This window comes from Erythrolamprus reginae, chromosome 6 (genome assembly GCF_031021105.1).
Source record: "Erythrolamprus reginae isolate rEryReg1 chromosome 6, rEryReg1.hap1, whole genome shotgun sequence".
NCBI classification, from domain to species: Eukaryota; Metazoa; Chordata; class Lepidosauria; order Squamata; family Dipsadidae; genus Erythrolamprus; species Erythrolamprus reginae.
In genome coordinates, this window is record NC_091955.1 from 59,936,034 (window position 1) to 59,953,786 (window position 17,753).

The 17,753-nt window shown below is 35.8% G+C and overlaps 1 protein-coding gene across 2 annotated transcripts in view; it reads right to left on the bottom strand.

Annotated features, from left to right (window-relative positions):
- The window catches only part of BLTP3B (bridge-like lipid transfer protein family member 3B), a 67,519-nt gene that overhangs the window by 11,137 nt on the left and 38,629 nt on the right, over nucleotides 1-17,753 (bottom strand). For both annotated transcript variants that reach the window (XM_070755910.1, XM_070755911.1), the window contains 7 exons: nucleotides 14,554-14,747; nucleotides 11,136-12,586; nucleotides 10,189-10,364; nucleotides 9,407-9,534; nucleotides 7,196-7,346; nucleotides 4,478-4,734; nucleotides 766-874 (listed from right to left, as the gene is read on the bottom strand). In XM_070755910.1, the coding sequence (XP_070612011.1) occupies nucleotides 766-874; nucleotides 4,478-4,734; nucleotides 7,196-7,346; nucleotides 9,407-9,534; nucleotides 10,189-10,364; nucleotides 11,136-12,586; nucleotides 14,554-14,747 (2,466 nt within the window). The remainder of the gene's footprint in view (nucleotides 1-765; nucleotides 875-4,477; nucleotides 4,735-7,195; nucleotides 7,347-9,406; nucleotides 9,535-10,188; nucleotides 10,365-11,135; nucleotides 12,587-14,553; nucleotides 14,748-17,753) is intronic.

Below are 17,753 nucleotides of genomic sequence, written 5' to 3' on the forward strand. Positions count from 1 at the left end.
ATGATTCTTCTTCTTCCCCAGCGTCTAACCTTGGCAAGGAATCCTCACTGTCCGAAGCTGATGGCAGCAAGACAAGTCTCTGGGAACCTGAGGATTCTCCTAAGCCAATATCCAAATTCCCCGTTGCAGGAGCTGGCCCAGAGCCAACCACAACAAGAAGAATATAAGTTAAGATAAAAAAATATGTAAGGAAAATATTATGGCTGAAATTAAAAATAGAGAAATTATGTAAAATAGATTATGTATATGTATATTTGGGGGACAAGGAACAAAAAAATGTAATAAAATTTTATTTAAAAATGCAATGGAAATTCTGCTTCTAATTATGTAGATATAAGTGAGTATTATCTCTATAGATAGGGATGCTTAGCAACCGGTTCATGTTTATGGCAGTGACAAAAGTTGGGCTCATGTGATTATCTTTTGTGATCTTCAGAAATTAGTAACAGTAATTTTGGGTTTCTGTTCTTAAGTCGAGGACTTCCTGTATATTTTAATACTTTAAAATATTTAATGATTGACTCTCACTATATATCTTTTAAACAATAGCCAAAAATATAAAATGAATCACAAATGGACAGAACTTATAGAACTTAATTTGAAACTTTAAAAATGGCTATGTTTGCTTCCCTCACCTCTTGCTATCTATTACTACTATGAAAATGTTAATATTTAGAAAAATCTTGTAGGTTTTAATCAATTTTTAAGAACATTTACATTGAATTTTGCCAGTATTAAATATGGGGAAGGCAAGAGAATTTCTACCTGTAATGTGAAATGAGCCATCATCTTTCCTCTCTATCATAAGCAGATCAATATACAGAGTTATTGGGACTGATTCAGGAGCAGACAAACTATCACGAGGACTATCATCCTAGAAGATACAAAACATATAAAAACTATTAACATGTGCTAAGTCTAAATTCTGCATGCAGAAGTATTTTTGGGCAATAAAGTAAATTTCAGGTGACAAAATAAGTAAGAACTTGTAATCATTTAAGAACATTAAAAGTGTGATTAGATATACATGGAATTTATATGTACAGAAGCACTCTGTACATGCAAGCAGCAGAATAAATATTTCGCCAATAAAAGAGGAAGTAAAGAAGGTAAGAAGGATAAATAATACTTCTACAGCCTATACAGTAAATATATCTACTATAGATACATCTATACCTGTTTGTCTAGCTAGCTACAGTAGCTATTATCTAGCTAGCTATTGCGGGTGACTACTGGATTAGGTTAAATGGCTACATTTGAAGAGTAATAAACCAGTCTAAATTAAATACATCAGAACACCTTAACATTAACTTGATCTGGTATATGCCTTTCTTTTGTATCTCTTTTATAGGCATTGTAGAAAATGTATAATGTTCAAATCCTTAATTTCTTATTACTTTCATTTTTATTGTATATTTAGTATATTGTAACTGTAACTGGACTTTCACAACAAAACCAGGCAATGCCTGTCAAAGACAAGATATAAATGTTCCATGTAAGAGAAACTGAGAAAAGACCAAGGATACAAGCAAATATTAAAAAACCCAGCAGAGTTCTTTTCAAAACTGTTAAATTACCAAAATCCTTAATATAAGAGTCCAATGTAAATGTGGATCAAATTAGATCACTTTCATTACCAAGAAAAATAGACGTAACAACAACAGAGTTGGAAGGAACCTTGGAGGTCTTCTAGTCCAACACCCTGCTTAGGCAGGAAACCCTACGCTACTTTAGACAAATGGTTATCCAACATCTTCTTAAAACACCTTCTTAACTTCTAGTGTTAGAATATTCACAATTTCTGGAGGCAAGCTGTTTCATTGGTTAATTGTTCTAACTATCAGGTAATTTTTCCTTAGTTCTAAGTTGCTTCTCTCCTTGATTAATTTCCATCCATTGCTTCTTGTTCTACCCTCAGGTGCTTTGGAGAATAGGTTGACTCCCTCTGCTTTGTGGCAACCCCCGAGATATTGGAACACTTCTATCATGTCTCCCCTGGTCCTTATTTTCATTAAACTAGACATTTCTTCATGCTATTGAGTAAAAGTGTTTTGTAACTCCACACCCACCCTCCCCAATAATAATTATAATACAGTAAGGGAATTTAGGATAATTCAGCATTCAAGCAGATAATTAACAATTAAAATGTAAATTAAAAAAAGAAATTAAAAAAGTGATGTTAAAATGAAACTGTTCACTATAAAAATGAACAGGAGAGGAGAAGATAAGACACCTGACTTTCTAGCTATTCTTACTATAAATGGCAACCATCAGTATTCTTCTTCACAGGTAAGTATATAGTCATATGAGAATCATCCTGGGTCATTCCTCATATCCCCGCTCAAATCGGGAGGAGTTTCTGTCGGTTGGCTTTGGCAGTGAAATCAGCTGTTTGTTGGCAGACAAAAAATTTCCCTATCATTTTTCAGAGGGCTCCTGGGTTCCGAGATCTTTTAAAAGACTTTTTTTTAAAATTCCATCTATGTTTTTATTTTCAGTGTCTTTACAGATCTTATATTACTCCTTCATGTCTCTTCTCACAGCTCTGCGAAACTCTTTGTTAAGTTCCTTCCTGAGATTTCAGTCTTTCTTTGCTTTGGCTTTTCTTTTCTTTTTGAGCATTTCCATGATTTGTTTTGCAATCCAGTTTGCTTTTTTCTATCTTCATTTTTGCAAGTTTATTTTATATGTCTACTGTACATTTATCATTATATATTTTATATGTCTCAATATTACCTTCGCTTCTCTTTAAAGGGTAAAAACAGAACAGATGTACAAGAAAAATTCCAGCTAAAAGAAAATGTATTAATTTGTTCATCCAATCAGTCTTGAGCTAATACCCTGTTTTCTAATCTAATGAGTACTCAACATTTTGAAAAATTGAACAGTATAAAAATGTTAACAAAAATCATATTAAAATGAATAATAATATTAATAAACAATTTAATACCTGCCAAGACTGATGTGTAATTACATATTTTTGAAACTTAGAATGGGAGTAAACCTAACTCTTAATGAAGTGTCTTCCATAACCTTGAAGTAGTGCAGGAGAAAGGACCTTGATCCAGCCAAAAAGATGGATCAAGATGGGCCATTTATAATGGAAACTTCTTCAACAAAGCTTATCATGCAGATATTAACAGCTGGATAGATTCACAATAGGGCAGACAAGTCTTTACATGATCTTAATAAGTATTATGTAACTCTTAAGCTGCTTCAGTTTTAAATATTGATACCTTAAAATACACTTGGATAGCAACTAGCAACTGTTCAGATCATTTACTATGCACATATGTCAGTCCTGACCTTGGACCATTTAATTGCCTACCTGTTTCATTTTACACAATTTCAAATACTCTACACTTTTGACGTGTGTATGTAGAGTGCATAGGAGTTGTAAGCAGGATCTGGAAACTGCTATATATGCTGACAACCTGACAGTTTCAATAACTAAGATTATTACTTCATAAACAACTGATCATTTCCTTTGGGGTTTTTTAGACATTTATACATATGTTCAAAAACAACAAATATCAAGTTCTGATATTGTTCATTATTTGGAATATTCACTCAGATGAAAAAAACCTTTTCATAACTGAATCATCATTGTACTATATATCTAGAAAAAGTATACTCCATATACTAGAAACATAGAAGATTGACGGCAGAAAAAAGACCTCATGGTCCATTTAGTCTGCCCTTATACTATTTCCTGTATTTTGTCTTAGGGTGGATATATGTTCATCCCAGGCATGTTTAAATTCAGTTACTGTGGATTTACCAACCACGCCTGCTGGATGTTTGTTCCAAGCATCTACTAATCTTTCAATAAAATATTTTCTCACGTTGCTTCTGATCTTTCCCCAACTAACCTCAGATTGTGCCCCCTTGTTCTTGTGTTCACATTCCTATTAAAAACACTTCCCTCCGGAACCTTATTTAACCCTTTAATATATTTAAATGTTTCGATCACATCCCCCCTTTCCCATCTGTTCTCCAGACTATACAGATTGAGTTCATTAAGTTCATTCCTGATAAGTTTTATGCTTAAGACCTTCCACGATTTTTGTAGCCCATCTTTGGACCCGGTCCATTTTATCAATATCTTTTTGTAGGTGAGTTCTCCAGAACTGAACACAGTATTCCAAATACGGTATCATCAGCGCTCCGAGTCTTTGGAGAGGGGTGACATACAAATCTAAAAATCTAAATCTAATCTAATCTATACAGCGGGATCACAATCTCCTACAGCGGGATCACAATCTCCCTGTACTGTTCAATACAAATTTGAGAAAGCCCTATAAAAAGCCAGTTTATATCCAACAATACTTTTTAAAAATATACACATATTGGCTTCACTTATGGAAATTATTAAGTAATTTTTAAAAAGAAATAGTTTCTATTAAAGTTAGCCTATTCACATAGTGAATATAAACTCTGAAAAAATACAATATCAAGCTCACTAAAAATGACTTACTTTTATGTTGATTTTTGTATTACAAATTTTTACATTCATAGGCATCACTTCTGCAAGTATTTCTTCTTCCAAAAAACGCTGAATGTTCATAAGTGAAGATGTTAGGAAGTCAGCAGTAAAATCTTCTACATGACATTGTAGAAACCCAGTTTTTTCAGATTGCAACGAATGTATTAAAGCACAGGGTCCACTTTCCCATCTTAGTTTTACTTCGGGAGTTGGTTTAATTGGCCCAGATACACATTTAGGATCTGAACCTATTATAAAATTAAATAAGGAATTAGGTTATAGGTTTAAACTTTATAGATAGTTAAATGAATATCTTATACAGCCTATTTTTAGTATGATATAAAAGCAGTCCAAATAAAAGGATCTAAATTTTGATAAGTGGTTGCCTCCATAATTTTACATTATAAATAGAAATAGTTAACCCCTATAAAAATTCAAAAGATCAATAAGGTACACCATGCTCTTCCTCTCACACTTTCATGCATTTTTATTTTTTTAAAGTCATTTCTCACAATGCTGATATTACAAACTCCACAGAATATCTTCATGTTAAGATTTATTGAATAGTATTAAGTATTGACAATAGTACCATCAAGCTTCACTCTTTGCAGTTTAGATTGAAGCAGTAAATCCAAACAAGAGATATAAGATTATAATATAAGAATCGCAGCAAGTACTGTACTTTCAAATGGCCGTGTTTGTGTGTTTGTGTGTGTGTGTAGAGAAAGAGGGAGGGAGAGGTGGGGCAATCAATGGCCATAAAAGTGCTATCAATTTCCTTGCATATTTTTCAGCATAGAGGAAACACGTCTTGTCTGGTTTGAGAAGACAGGGCACTCTCTATCTGTTATTGTTTGGGAAACTTCTCTTCCTTTTTCTAAGATAGGGGTGTCAAACAGGTGGCCCGCAGGCCAGATGCATCACACACAAGCCATGCCCACCCCAGCTCTACAAAAACAGTCACATCATGGCATTGTGACGCCACGAGTTTGACACCCATGTTCTATTATGACAAATAACTTTCGTTTTACAGTATCAACTATAATATATACCATATGTCACAGAAGTGAGTATACACCCTCACATTTTATAAATGTTTAAGTACTGTATATCTTTTCATATGACAACATTGATGAAATGAGACTGTATGGCTACAATGTAAATTGTGAGCATACAGCTTGTATAACAGTGTAAATGTGCTGTCCCCTCAAAATAACACAACATACAGCCATTAATGTCTAAACTGCTGGCAACAAAAGTGAGTACAGCTCTAAGTGATAATGTCCAAATTGGACCCAAGTAGCCATTTTCTCTCCCTGCTGTCATGAAACTTTTCAGTGGTACAAGGTCTCAGGTGTGAAAGGGGAGCAGGTGTGTTAAATTTGGTATTATCACGCTCACTCTCTCATACTGGTCACTGGAAGTTCCTCCCCATGGTCAATCAAAGAAGTTGAGTGCCCGTCCTCAGCATCATATCCAGAGTTTGGCTTTGGGAAATAGACGTATGAGTGCTGCCAGTATTGATGCAGAAGTTGAAGGAGGGGGGTTGATCCTGTCAGTGCTCAGACCATAAGCCGCACGCTGCATTAAATTGGTCTGTAGGGTTGTCATCCCAGAAGGAAGTCTCTTTTAAAAACGATGCACAAGAAACCCCGCAAATGATTAGTTGCCGACAAGTAGACTAAGGACGTGGAATTCTGGAACCATATCCTGTGTTCTGATGAGATAAACTTATTTGGTTCAGATGGTGTCAAGTGTGTGTGACGGTAACCAGTGAGGAGTACAAAGACAAGTGTGTCTTGCCAACAGTCAAGCATGGTGGTGGGAATGTCACAGTCTGAGGCTGCGTGAGTGCTGCCAGCACTGGGAAGCTACAGTTCATTGAGGGAATCACAAATGCCAACATGTACTGTGACATACTACAGCAGAGCATGATCTCCTCCCTTCGGAGACTGGGCTGCAGGGCAGTAGTCTAACGTGACAACGACACCAAACACACTTTAAATATGATCACTGCCTTGCTAAATAAGCTGAGGGTAAAAGTGATGGACTGGCCAAGCATGTCTCCAGACCTAAACCCTATTGAGCATCTGTGGGGCATCCTGAAATGGAAGGTGAAGGTGCTCAAGGTCTCTTAACATCTACCAGCTTTGTGACATCATCAATGGAGGAGTGGAAGAGGATTCTAGCGACAACCTGTGAACCTCTAGTGAATTCTATTCCCAAGAGGGTTAAAGCAATACTGGGTAATAATTGTACCACACAAAATATTGACACTTTGGGCCCCATTTGGACATTATCACTTAGGGGTGTACTCACTTTTGTTGCCAGTGGTTTAGAAATTAACGGCTGTGTGTTGCATTATTTTGAGGGGACAGCACATCTACACTGTTATACAAACTACATTGTAGCTAAGTGTCATTTCTTCAGTGTTGTCACAAGATAAATGCTAGTTTCAACTTCTGAAGTTTTTTTTTAAAAGCATTAGTCAGTTTTCAAAGTTTTTTTTAAAAAGAACATATACATATTTATAGGCCTCTAAACTATATGTGTCCAACACAATAATCTTCAGAGAGGGGCGGCATAGAAATCCAATTAATAATAAATAAATAATGTATTTTTCATAATCCATTTAAGAAAAAGACCAGTTGTTCAAGATACTGTTATTAAATGAAAATACTGTTAATGCCTTTTTGAGTTATTTCTTACCTGCTGTTCGGTTGCAGAGATAATGTCGAACACTGATATTGCCCAACTGATTTGATAAAACATGATTTATCTGAAGGCATACTTTTGTGTCTTCACCTCTGATGTCAATTTCACCATTAATACCAAATATTTTAAAAACTACCACCGACATCTGTCAACAAAACAAAAAGCAAATAATCTATTAAGATTCAGACAAGTTTTTTTCTTTTCAAATACTTTTGCTGCTCCCTCTGTGAATCAGGGATGTACAAAATATTTCACATTCAAAGTGTTTCTAACTACTTCATTTTGGGTTAAAAACCAATTTTTGTTTCCACCATTCCATAAATGTTTCCAGTTTGAAACAAACATTTTACAGGATGGGTGAAATAGCTTGAGACAATTTTTGGGCTTTTTAGGCAAAACCTTTTGATCTCAAAATGTTCTGTTCACTGCTAAATAAAGTTGTTTACTGTATATCTGATCTAAGTTAAAAGTATTATAGTTGCTAATAGCAACCACTATAGTCTGTGTTGAACATTTGTTTGGATTTTTAATATTTCTACTTACAAGATACCAAAAAGATGCTTTGCTAAATCAAATATGCTAATTATATATTCATCAAATCACAAATATATATCTATTTATAGATGTATAATACATCCTAATGATCTCCTATAAAAACATTTGTTCCAGGCAATATAGTACCTCAAACAGAATCAATGCAACTGAAAGTTTTCAGATGCAAAAAATAAAGCCTTACAGAGAGGCTAGGCTAGGCAACTATTTTTTGTAGTTAGATCTTGACTTTCCACCTTTCAATCTGTGACCATTTGAAGTTACGATAGAACTGAAAAAGTGACTTAGGGCCATTTTCCTCACTTACGACCACTGCAGCAACCCCCTGGCCATATGATCGGTTCAGACCATTGGTAACTGGCTCATATTTATGATAATGGAAATGCCCTGGGATTATGTGATCACTTTTTGAAATTTTCTGAAACTGAAGTCAATGTGGAAGCCAGATTTACTTTACAACTGCAGTACTAACTTAATTGCAGTCATTCACCTAAAAATTGGCAAGAAAGGTCATCAAATGGAGCAAAACTTGCTTAACAACTGCCCTGCTTAGCAACAAAAAAAATTGGATTCAATTGTAGTCATAAATCAATGATTACCTGTAATAGAAATCCAGAATTTAAATAAGACTTCTAGAAAGTCCTGCTGACTATCTTACAATGACCCAAAACATACAAGTCTTACTACCAAAGTTTTTTGGTAGTTAAAGTAGAAAAAGGTTAATGTTTTGAAACAATCAAGTCAGAGTCCTGACTGACTCTAATCCTATAGAGATATTGTTGTCGAAGGACCTGAAGTAGGTAATCCACAAGACTAAGTCCACCAACTTCCTTAAACTGAAGCTCTTCTATATGGAGGAATCAACTAAAATTCCTCCAAGCCCATGTGTAGGACTGATCAAAAGTTGATCAGAAATGTTTAATTGCAGTTACTGTTGCTCCAGCAGGGCATATCAGTTATTAAAAGCAATGGCTCACATACTTGTGCCACACACAAATATGTAGCTTTGGATCATCTTTCACCAACCAACCAACCAACCAACCAACACATACATACATACATGTAATGTATTTTATTCCTTTGTTTTAGTTGGATTCTCTTTGTCTAGTTTTAGAACATGTGTAGACAACAGATGACATTTTAGACATATTTATGCTGGGACATTGAAAATCAAGAAGGGTTCACAGACTTTAAAGGACCACTGTAACTATTTGAAGAATAGGGCTCCCCATATAAGCCAATATTTTGAAATAGCCTTTCTACCAACCAAAGATATTCATCTTGTCTGGAGAAAAGACATGGGACTCTTTGTGAACTAATTAAATCTGCTGTCCCCTACACTTCCTTTTCTCTAGGGATTTAGGGTTTCAGATGTGAGTTCCTGAAAATTATAGCTGAACAAGGCAACATTTTATTCTATTTTTTGTTACTGAACCAGTAACTAGTAGAGTCTGAGGTACAAATTAGAAGTTTATTTAACTTTGATGACAATAGTAAAGTAGTAAATTGTGTTGCATTTTTGTTTGTTTTTAAATAGTGCTAATACATTAAATCATTTAATGCATTAAATCCCCCTCCCCCCAATTCTACAATTAAAAAAGTAATTTAATTGTTTAGGTATATAAAAGTGTTCTTTATTTTTTGGAGCATTACCATTTCTTCACTAGCGTCCTGAGTACACTCTGAACTGGCACTGAGGACATCTGGAGATGATTCAACATAATTCTCATTCTCTGTACCTTCATCAGTTATATTTTCCACTGGTTTACTGGATAAGATAGCTGGCATATTCACATTATGGGGAAAAAGATGTTTTGTGAATAAATATTGAATATTCCCATGCAAACATTCAATATAATCTAGTTGCACATCAAACTACATAAAATAAACTGATTTTAAATAATTTAATTTGATTAATTTTTGCCATTTAAGATGGGATGGAGAGCTAAAAAGGATATTACATTCTCATCTAGTTAGCTGATGGGCAGAGAGACTGCAAATAGACAGGAAGATTCAGAAAAATGTTTAACCAAAATAGAATGCAGATTCCTGCTCTAAAGCTACAAAGAAACCTAATTGTTTGAATTCCTTCTTGCATTTTATCTAATACTTCTCTAAAGTTTTTAAGTTTTGAAAATGTAACAGTAAATAAACAAGTACCCATAACTTGGCAAATTATAGGCTTGCAATAATATTGAAAATTAATCTTAAATTCAGACTCTAGTGATATATCAAACCAATCAAACAAATGAAAAAGCCATCAATATATCATATTTTCTAATTATGGTAACTTGTTTATTGTACTGTAGGCCAAAAGGATACATCTGAAATCTATCAAATATTTTTTTAAACATGAACTAAAGTTAATTCTTGTACTTGTGAAGAAAAGAGATAATATTGTTTATATTCAAAAGTGTGTCAGAAAGTTTGAACACCTTTTTCCAAAAAGCTTTGGCTGTCACTTCCATCACTTTCCAAGTAGTGCTCCTCAAAGAAGATACTGTCAGTAGAAATGGTATCCAAAGAGGCTTGCGATGGACTTTTCTTCATGTTCTTATAAGAAACAGAGAATGCAGGGAGATTGGACTGGCACGATTCCTTAGGCTTTCCACTTTTTGACATAAAGATATTAGGAAATCATTACTTAAGGTAGAAATAATTACAAATTAAAATAAAATCCTTTAAAATGCGCAATTAAAGGAAATATTGTGAAAATATATTCTGAAATCACAAGTAGTAATTATACCCAATAGTATTTTCACACTGGCATTTAGTAGTCATATTACAATCCTTTAACTAGTTAGCACAAACAGTCTATGTACATATTAAAGGATGATAGATTTGTGATTTTGTTTTAAGCTGACAAATGATCCTGAATAAAGAGAAAATTCTTTATCTTGCAGGCAACTGCATTTTTCATAAATTTCTTAAAGTAAGTATTATAGGAAATCCATGCAATGTTCATAATCATCACCATTTTATAAATGAATTTGTAACATGCAATAAGTATGAAAAAATGAGGCCTTCTGATTCATTTCAACTACAAGGGACTTTTGTCCAGCTCCAGCTCCAACTGTATACCGATTATTGTTCTAATATTTAGTATTCAGAACTACATGGAGAATTCCTATAGGTATGTTAGCTGCTGCCAAAAAGAATGTATGGAAAACAGGGTTTAAAAGATTAATATGATAAATTATGACTACAGTACAGAAAAGATGCAATGAAAAAAACAACCCCACATTAAAATTTTGACAGCCAAGTTCCAGCTTCGTAATATCAACAAATAATCTAAAGACTCACAACATCTTTAATCCTATAATTTAACTCTGACCTTAAGTCCCGGATATCTAAACCATGTTAATTTATAGAATTTCTGTACCTTAATGACGACTGAAATGCAAGCATTTTTGCTGTGTTCAATTTTTCTTTGCCATTTTCAAACTTTTCAGACTGTCCCTCAGAATCAGTTTCAGTTGAGCATTCTGCTTTACTCTTGTTATTTGAGAAACCACTTTTCTCGTCTTCCATTCCCATCACCATTTTAATAGGGTCTTCTCTGCAATTTGACATATCAGCCAATTCTCTAGGAAAGGCACTGTCACTTAGTGACTCACAAATTTCTTCTGAATTACTATGACTGACAAGCCCACTATTGCTTTCTTCATTCATTTTCCTCCAAGGTTTTTCTGCTGCATCATTCAAAAATGAACTTTCGCTTGGCAAATCCATGTCGCTATTTGATTTTATAACTGGTTCTATCAGAAGATTAAGATTAGTATTCAGAGTCCTACAGTTGGTTACAACATTAATATCTAGATTGTTCATCTGTGTAGTAGAAGTAGAAACTAGCTTGTTTTCTGATTCATAAGCTTCTCTGTTTTCCATGGGTAAGAGATCTGATGCCCCTGAATCTCCTTGTTCTAAAATAGGAGGGTTGCATATGCTTCCTTGCGCTAGTGGATGAAGCAACAAAGCTATGTCAGCACTTTTCAACAAGATCCCAATACAGACATTTGCCACTTTTGCTGGATTCCCTGTCATAGTCTCTATATCCTTCCTCAAGTTGTCCAGGAGTAATGCAAGGGATTCTTGTAGGTAAAGTAAGAAAAGATATTGGTAATGATTTATCTGCATGCTTACATGTTTTTGAATATTAATTAAAACATGAATGTCTCCAACATATGAGGACTGAGATCCTGAAGTGCTTTTAGTGGAGCACAAATTTTCAGTACCACTGGGGAAGGCTTCCATCTCAGTACTATAATATTCTTTCAGACGCTTTTTATGCTGCAGGCGATTAGCAAGGTCACAAGACTCATTTTTCAGAATGTTGATAGAGTCCTGACTGCAAAAAGGCTCTTTGTGTGACTGTTCACATCTCATAGGTTGACAAATCCAAAGTGTAAGTGGGAATGAATCCACAAAGCTTATCGGCCGTCCTTTCCCACTCTTCATTCCTTCATAGTCCACCCAAAATTGAGAAAAATGCACTGCCCAAACATCTGATGCAGCTGACGTTTTAAGTGCACATTTATTCAGTTGAGGAGTAATAATACCTTTATAGATATCATGCAGTTTTGTATCTTGTTCATGGGCATGTCTTTGAAAAATGGGATGCAAAAGATTAAAACAGTCAGAAGATTTGGGAAACTCTGTGAAAGTTCTACTGAAGAATGTAGATTCTTTGAAGTTTTGGAATGCTGCTTCCAAATCAGAATGTCTACAGTTTGCTGAATGTCTAGCATTTGTAGCAATCATTTCAGAACTCTGAATGGAAATTGCATATGGATCATCTTTATGTTTTTGCTTCTTTTCAGAAGGAATGATGAGCTGCAACGATAAAAAGTAAACTTAGTTAAAAAACTGTATATGAGAATCAAACAGAATTCATTTAATAAATATTATTCAATGTTAGAAACAAAAGTAAATTGTCCAAGGAGTATCTGATTAATACACATAAAAGTTATTAATATATGTAGCTCCCCAAAATGTGGGTTGTACAATCTCCGAAACAGTTGAACAAGAGAATGAGGAAAATAGCAGTCTGCAATCGCTGGTACTCGATTTGATCTTAAGTACAAAGTACGAGATAATTGACTATCAAGTTGATGACACAAAGGAAAAGGTGAATTTGCTAATTGAGTATTGTTGCACAACATTAAAGAACAATTTCCTGAGGAAGAATTAGGATATATAGCTAATAAAGGCAGAAATGCCTTGAGGCTTAATAAAATAGGCAAGCTAATTTATTAATTTTTTAATTTATTCATAGAATATCTATAGCTACTTATCTCAGTCAATGACTCTTTGAGGCTTAAAGTTCAAAAAATGTATAAAAATACTAAAAACATTTTAAAACAATAAAAACCAGTAGAAACATCCAAATCAACTATACCTAGTAGCTAGGGTACTTTGCCACTTAACAAGACAGCCAGGAAATGGAGCCTGAACACAATCAACATCCTAGGCACTGGAACAGTCAGATTTTTAGGGCCTTACTGAAGGCTAACAGGACTAGGACCATTCTAATCTCCAAAGGGAGAATTTCCCATAGAGCAGGGGCCATTGTGGAAAAAAGCTTGCTATGGTAGTTTATACTCTAATACCTTTCTGACCAGATTAGTTTTAACAAGTAGTGTATATATATTTTAAAAAATTGTAAAGGTTGACTCAGCCTTCCATCCTTCCGAGGTGGGTAAAATGAGGACCCAGATTGTGGGGGCAATAGCCAAGCTCTGTTTTTTTTAAAAAAGTGCTATTGCTAACATGTTGTAAGCCGCCCTGAGTCTAAGGAGAAGGGCGGCATAAAAATCAAATAAATAAATAAACAAATAAATAAATAAATAAAAAACAAATAAATAAACAAATAAATAAATAAATAATGTGTGAGTTACAGCTAGTTCAGACTAAAATGCGAATAATGTAGTCAAATGGAATAATATATTCATTCTGGGTACTCATTTCCTTTAGGTGCAATTCTACCTAGAAACCTATACAGTTTATCTCTCATGCTTCTCCCACCTGTTCCTGAAAACAGGATTTAAAAATCACAGTCTAGAGAGGAGAGGTATGGTGTTATCACAGTATCTGATTGATCATGCCACTATCCTGCTCTTTCCATCCAACAAGGGAAAGCAATCCTTGTTGCCTGGCTATAAATAGGGAAGGCAGTCCTTGCTACCTGGCTCCTGTGTTACTGGTGTTACAAGTTCCTGCCTCCTCTTTTTAAATATTGCCATTTTCTTACTAGTCCCTGTTGATTTGTTTCTCAGATGTTACATACATGAATGGTTTCTTTCCCATGTTTCTTCTTTTGAACAATGCTTTTGAAGTTCTTTTCAAAACAGAAGTTGGGAGTGTATTTGCAGTAGGCTTGGACTAGGTGGAGGATTGTTCTTGTACTCAGGATAAGATGAATGATTACGGAGCAAACAGAAACCATGGATCTGGCCTAAGTCTAAAGAAGTTGGAGCTGCCTATCTTTAAAACCCTGAGTGGTCTTAAATAGTTGATGTTTAGTATGGTCAGAAAGTTTTTTTTTAAAAAAATAGCTTGGATACATTGCATAGCAACAAGTACTTTTTTGTAGTCTCCAATTATGGAATGTAAACATGAGTTCTAGTCTCACTGCATTTTTAAAGTACTAGTTAAATAATTTTTGTTTGCACGAGTATTTTGATTTTTTTTTTTAATGTTACTTAGCAGTTTCAAAGAGTTTCAAAACAATGTTGTCATGCATCATTTTATATAGGAAAGAAACACTTAGCAATATTGTGTTATGCTTTTGCAAACTTTACCTTAATCATTAATCCATCAACTCGAACATCAACATGTTCTTCTGATTTTGAATTGTCATTTAACTTGTACATGGCCATAAACTGACTGAGACTCTGTTTCATATCCAATACAAATTGATTTAGCCAAAGAATACTTCTCTCATCCAAAGTGAACTGTAGTGCATTTAGCTGAATATACAAATTTGCATTTGGAACTAAAGGAAATGAAAACAAAATTATTATATTAAAATGTTTTAAAAGCAGAGTTACTATGGCTATAACAAGCTAGATGCTTGAAGAAGATTGGCATGAAGGAAAACAATGCTGTTATTAATATGGCAGTGGTTTTCTTAATCTGGCACTAGATGTTACACTCCAATAATATTTTGATAACTACCATAGTAGAAATGAGATTTGGAAAAAAAAATCAAACACGAGTGAAATTTACAACAAAAAATTTCAATACATAGATTTTATATAGTTATTACCCTTTTAGGATATTCCATTCCAATTCAAGTTTCAGTTCCTTTATAATTATTCTACCATCTGCTTTAATGATGTTAAAAATCTTGTGATGTTGAGCATATCCTAACTTTATTATATTCAGGAAGACAGTCTTTTTTTCTGCAAAGCTTAAGGCTAATCCTTTTTTCTGCAGCCTAATCTGCTTTTACAACAATGAGCTATCACCTAAATACTTACTGTTCTTTATGATATGAATAATAAGCAAACACTAAGGCAGCAACCACGAAGGGGAAAATTCTAGTGATTATCTAACCACCACTTAGATAATTTCTTCTGCTTTAAATGCCTGTTACAGATGTCTACTTGATAAACATCTGCATATATATATATATTTGTTTGTTTTCGTAGATTTTCACGGGTACAGGTATGAAGGTCTTGGCATATTCGGATTTCTTCCTATGTAGGATTTAGAGATTTCTGGCGACGTTTCGACGAGGTCCCACTCGTCATCTTCAGGCTGGTGCTTCCGTCCTTGTTCTAGGGCAAACACAGCGAGACCTGAGCTGCCTTTCCTCTATAAATATTGGTGGGTGGGTGTAGTTTGATGGCTCAGCAGCTGCAAGCTGTGTAGAAACCTCCTGGTGAGTCAGTGGGGTAACACCTGGGGTCGTTGATGTAATTGATATATGCTGATTAGTTTATATTTCTGGATGGGGGGGTGATAGCCTGAGTAGTTGGAGCTTGCAGGCTACTTAGCTGTTTTGTAATGTGTGTCGGATTGTAACAATTTTTTGTTTGGCTGCGACATTGCGGTCTGGTCATGTGTTTATGGTGTTTGTCGGTTTGCTTTGTGTGCAAGTCAGAGAGGGCTGCAACAGTTGGGAGCACTGCTGTAGTTTGGCTTTTGGGTGGTGGTTGTATTTGGTCTGCAAAACGTGCATTTACTCTCCTATTAGTTTGTCCAATATATGTGGCTGGGCAGATTTTACATGGTATTTAATACTATTAGGGGGACCTCGTCGAAACGTCGCCAGAAATCTCTAAATCCTACACGGGAAGAAACCCGAATATGCATCTGCAACTATTTCAAAAATCAATGTAAATATACAATGTAAATATACAATAGAAAAAATAAAAACTAAACAGTTCAGTTTTCTGTGTCAACCTTTAAGAATTTTGATCAATGTGGTAAAAAGGGCTGCATCTTTGGACAAAGAAGGATTATTATTTCCCCATCACAATCTCATAAGGATTTTTCTACAATGAAAGCATCCTTCCTATTACCAGGCATAGATAATTTTTCATTGGGCAATAAAAGTTTTAAAGAAGAGATTGAATTTTTAATCATACATAAAATATTTTAAACCAGTGTTTCCCAATCTTTCTGGCTTCAAGGACTAGCTGTGGATGGCAATACACACACAACCTATTCCCATGCATGCGCAAATGGAGCTTCGTATGCTCACACATGGCTTATGCAGCCCAGTTCCCAACATGCTGTGGACCACTACCATCCAATTGTGGGTTGGAGAATCTTGTTTTAGATAAATGTGTTATACGAGGTGCTAAGTAAATAGTCTTAAACTTTGCTTCTGAAAGGTTTATTATTTATTTATTTATTATTTATTATTTGGATTTGTATGCCGCCCCTCTCCGAAGACTCAACCTGTCAAACCTGTTTTATGATGTAATCCTCCAACTTCCCTTCTCTTCTGAGGTTACAATGGATATGACGGAGAACCTATGGCACACATGCCACAAGTGGCACAAGGAGCCCTCTCTGCAGGCACACGAGCCATTGATCAGCTCAGCTCTACTGCACATATGCCAGTGCCTCCGAACTGTCACCTGATTTTCAGGTCAAACAAGCTCATGCTTTCTCCTCACTTTCTGTGGCCCATGCCTTCCCAGATCTCTGGGGATTCTACCCCAGCACTGTATGGGCACACAAGGGTTTTCGCCCCTCCCAGCTCCATTTGTGGAAAGCAGCTTTTTCCCCTTCCCAGCTCCGTTTGGGGAAAGAGACTTACCCCGCCCTCCCAGCTCCATTTGGGGAAAGAAACTTTTCCCCCTTCCCAGCTTCGTTTGGGAAAGAGACTTACCCCGCCCTCCCAGCTCCATTTGGGGAAAGAATCTTTTCCCCCTTCCCAGCTCCGTTTGGGAAAGAGACTTACCCCGCTCTCCCAGCTCTGTTTGGGGAAAGAATCTTTTCCCCCTTCCCAGCTTCGTTTGGGGAAAGAGACTTACCCCGCCCTCCCAGCTCCATTTGGGGAAAGAATCTTTTTCCCCTTCCCAGCTCCGTTTGGGGAAAGAGACTTACCCCGCCCTCCCAGCTCCATTTGGGGAAAGAATCTTTTCCCCCTTCCCAGCTTCGTTTGGGAAACAGACTTACCCCGCTCTCCCAGCTCTGTTTGGGGAAAGAAACCTTTTCCCCTTCCCAGCTTCGTTTGGGGAAAGAGACTTACCCCGCCCTCCCAGCTCCATTTGGGGAAAGAATCTTTTTCCCCTTCCCAGCTCCGTTTGGGGAAAGAGACTTACCCCGCCCTCCCAGCTCCATTTGGGGAAAGAATCTTTTCCCCCTTCCCAGCTTCGTTTGGGAAAGAGACTTACCCCGCCCTCCCAGCTCCATTTGGGGAAAGAAACTTTTCCCCCTTCCCAGCTTCGTTTGGGGAAAGAGACTTACCCCGCCCTCCCAGCTCCATTTGGGGAAAGAATCTTTTCCCCCTTCCCAGCTCCGTTTGGGAAAGAGACTTACC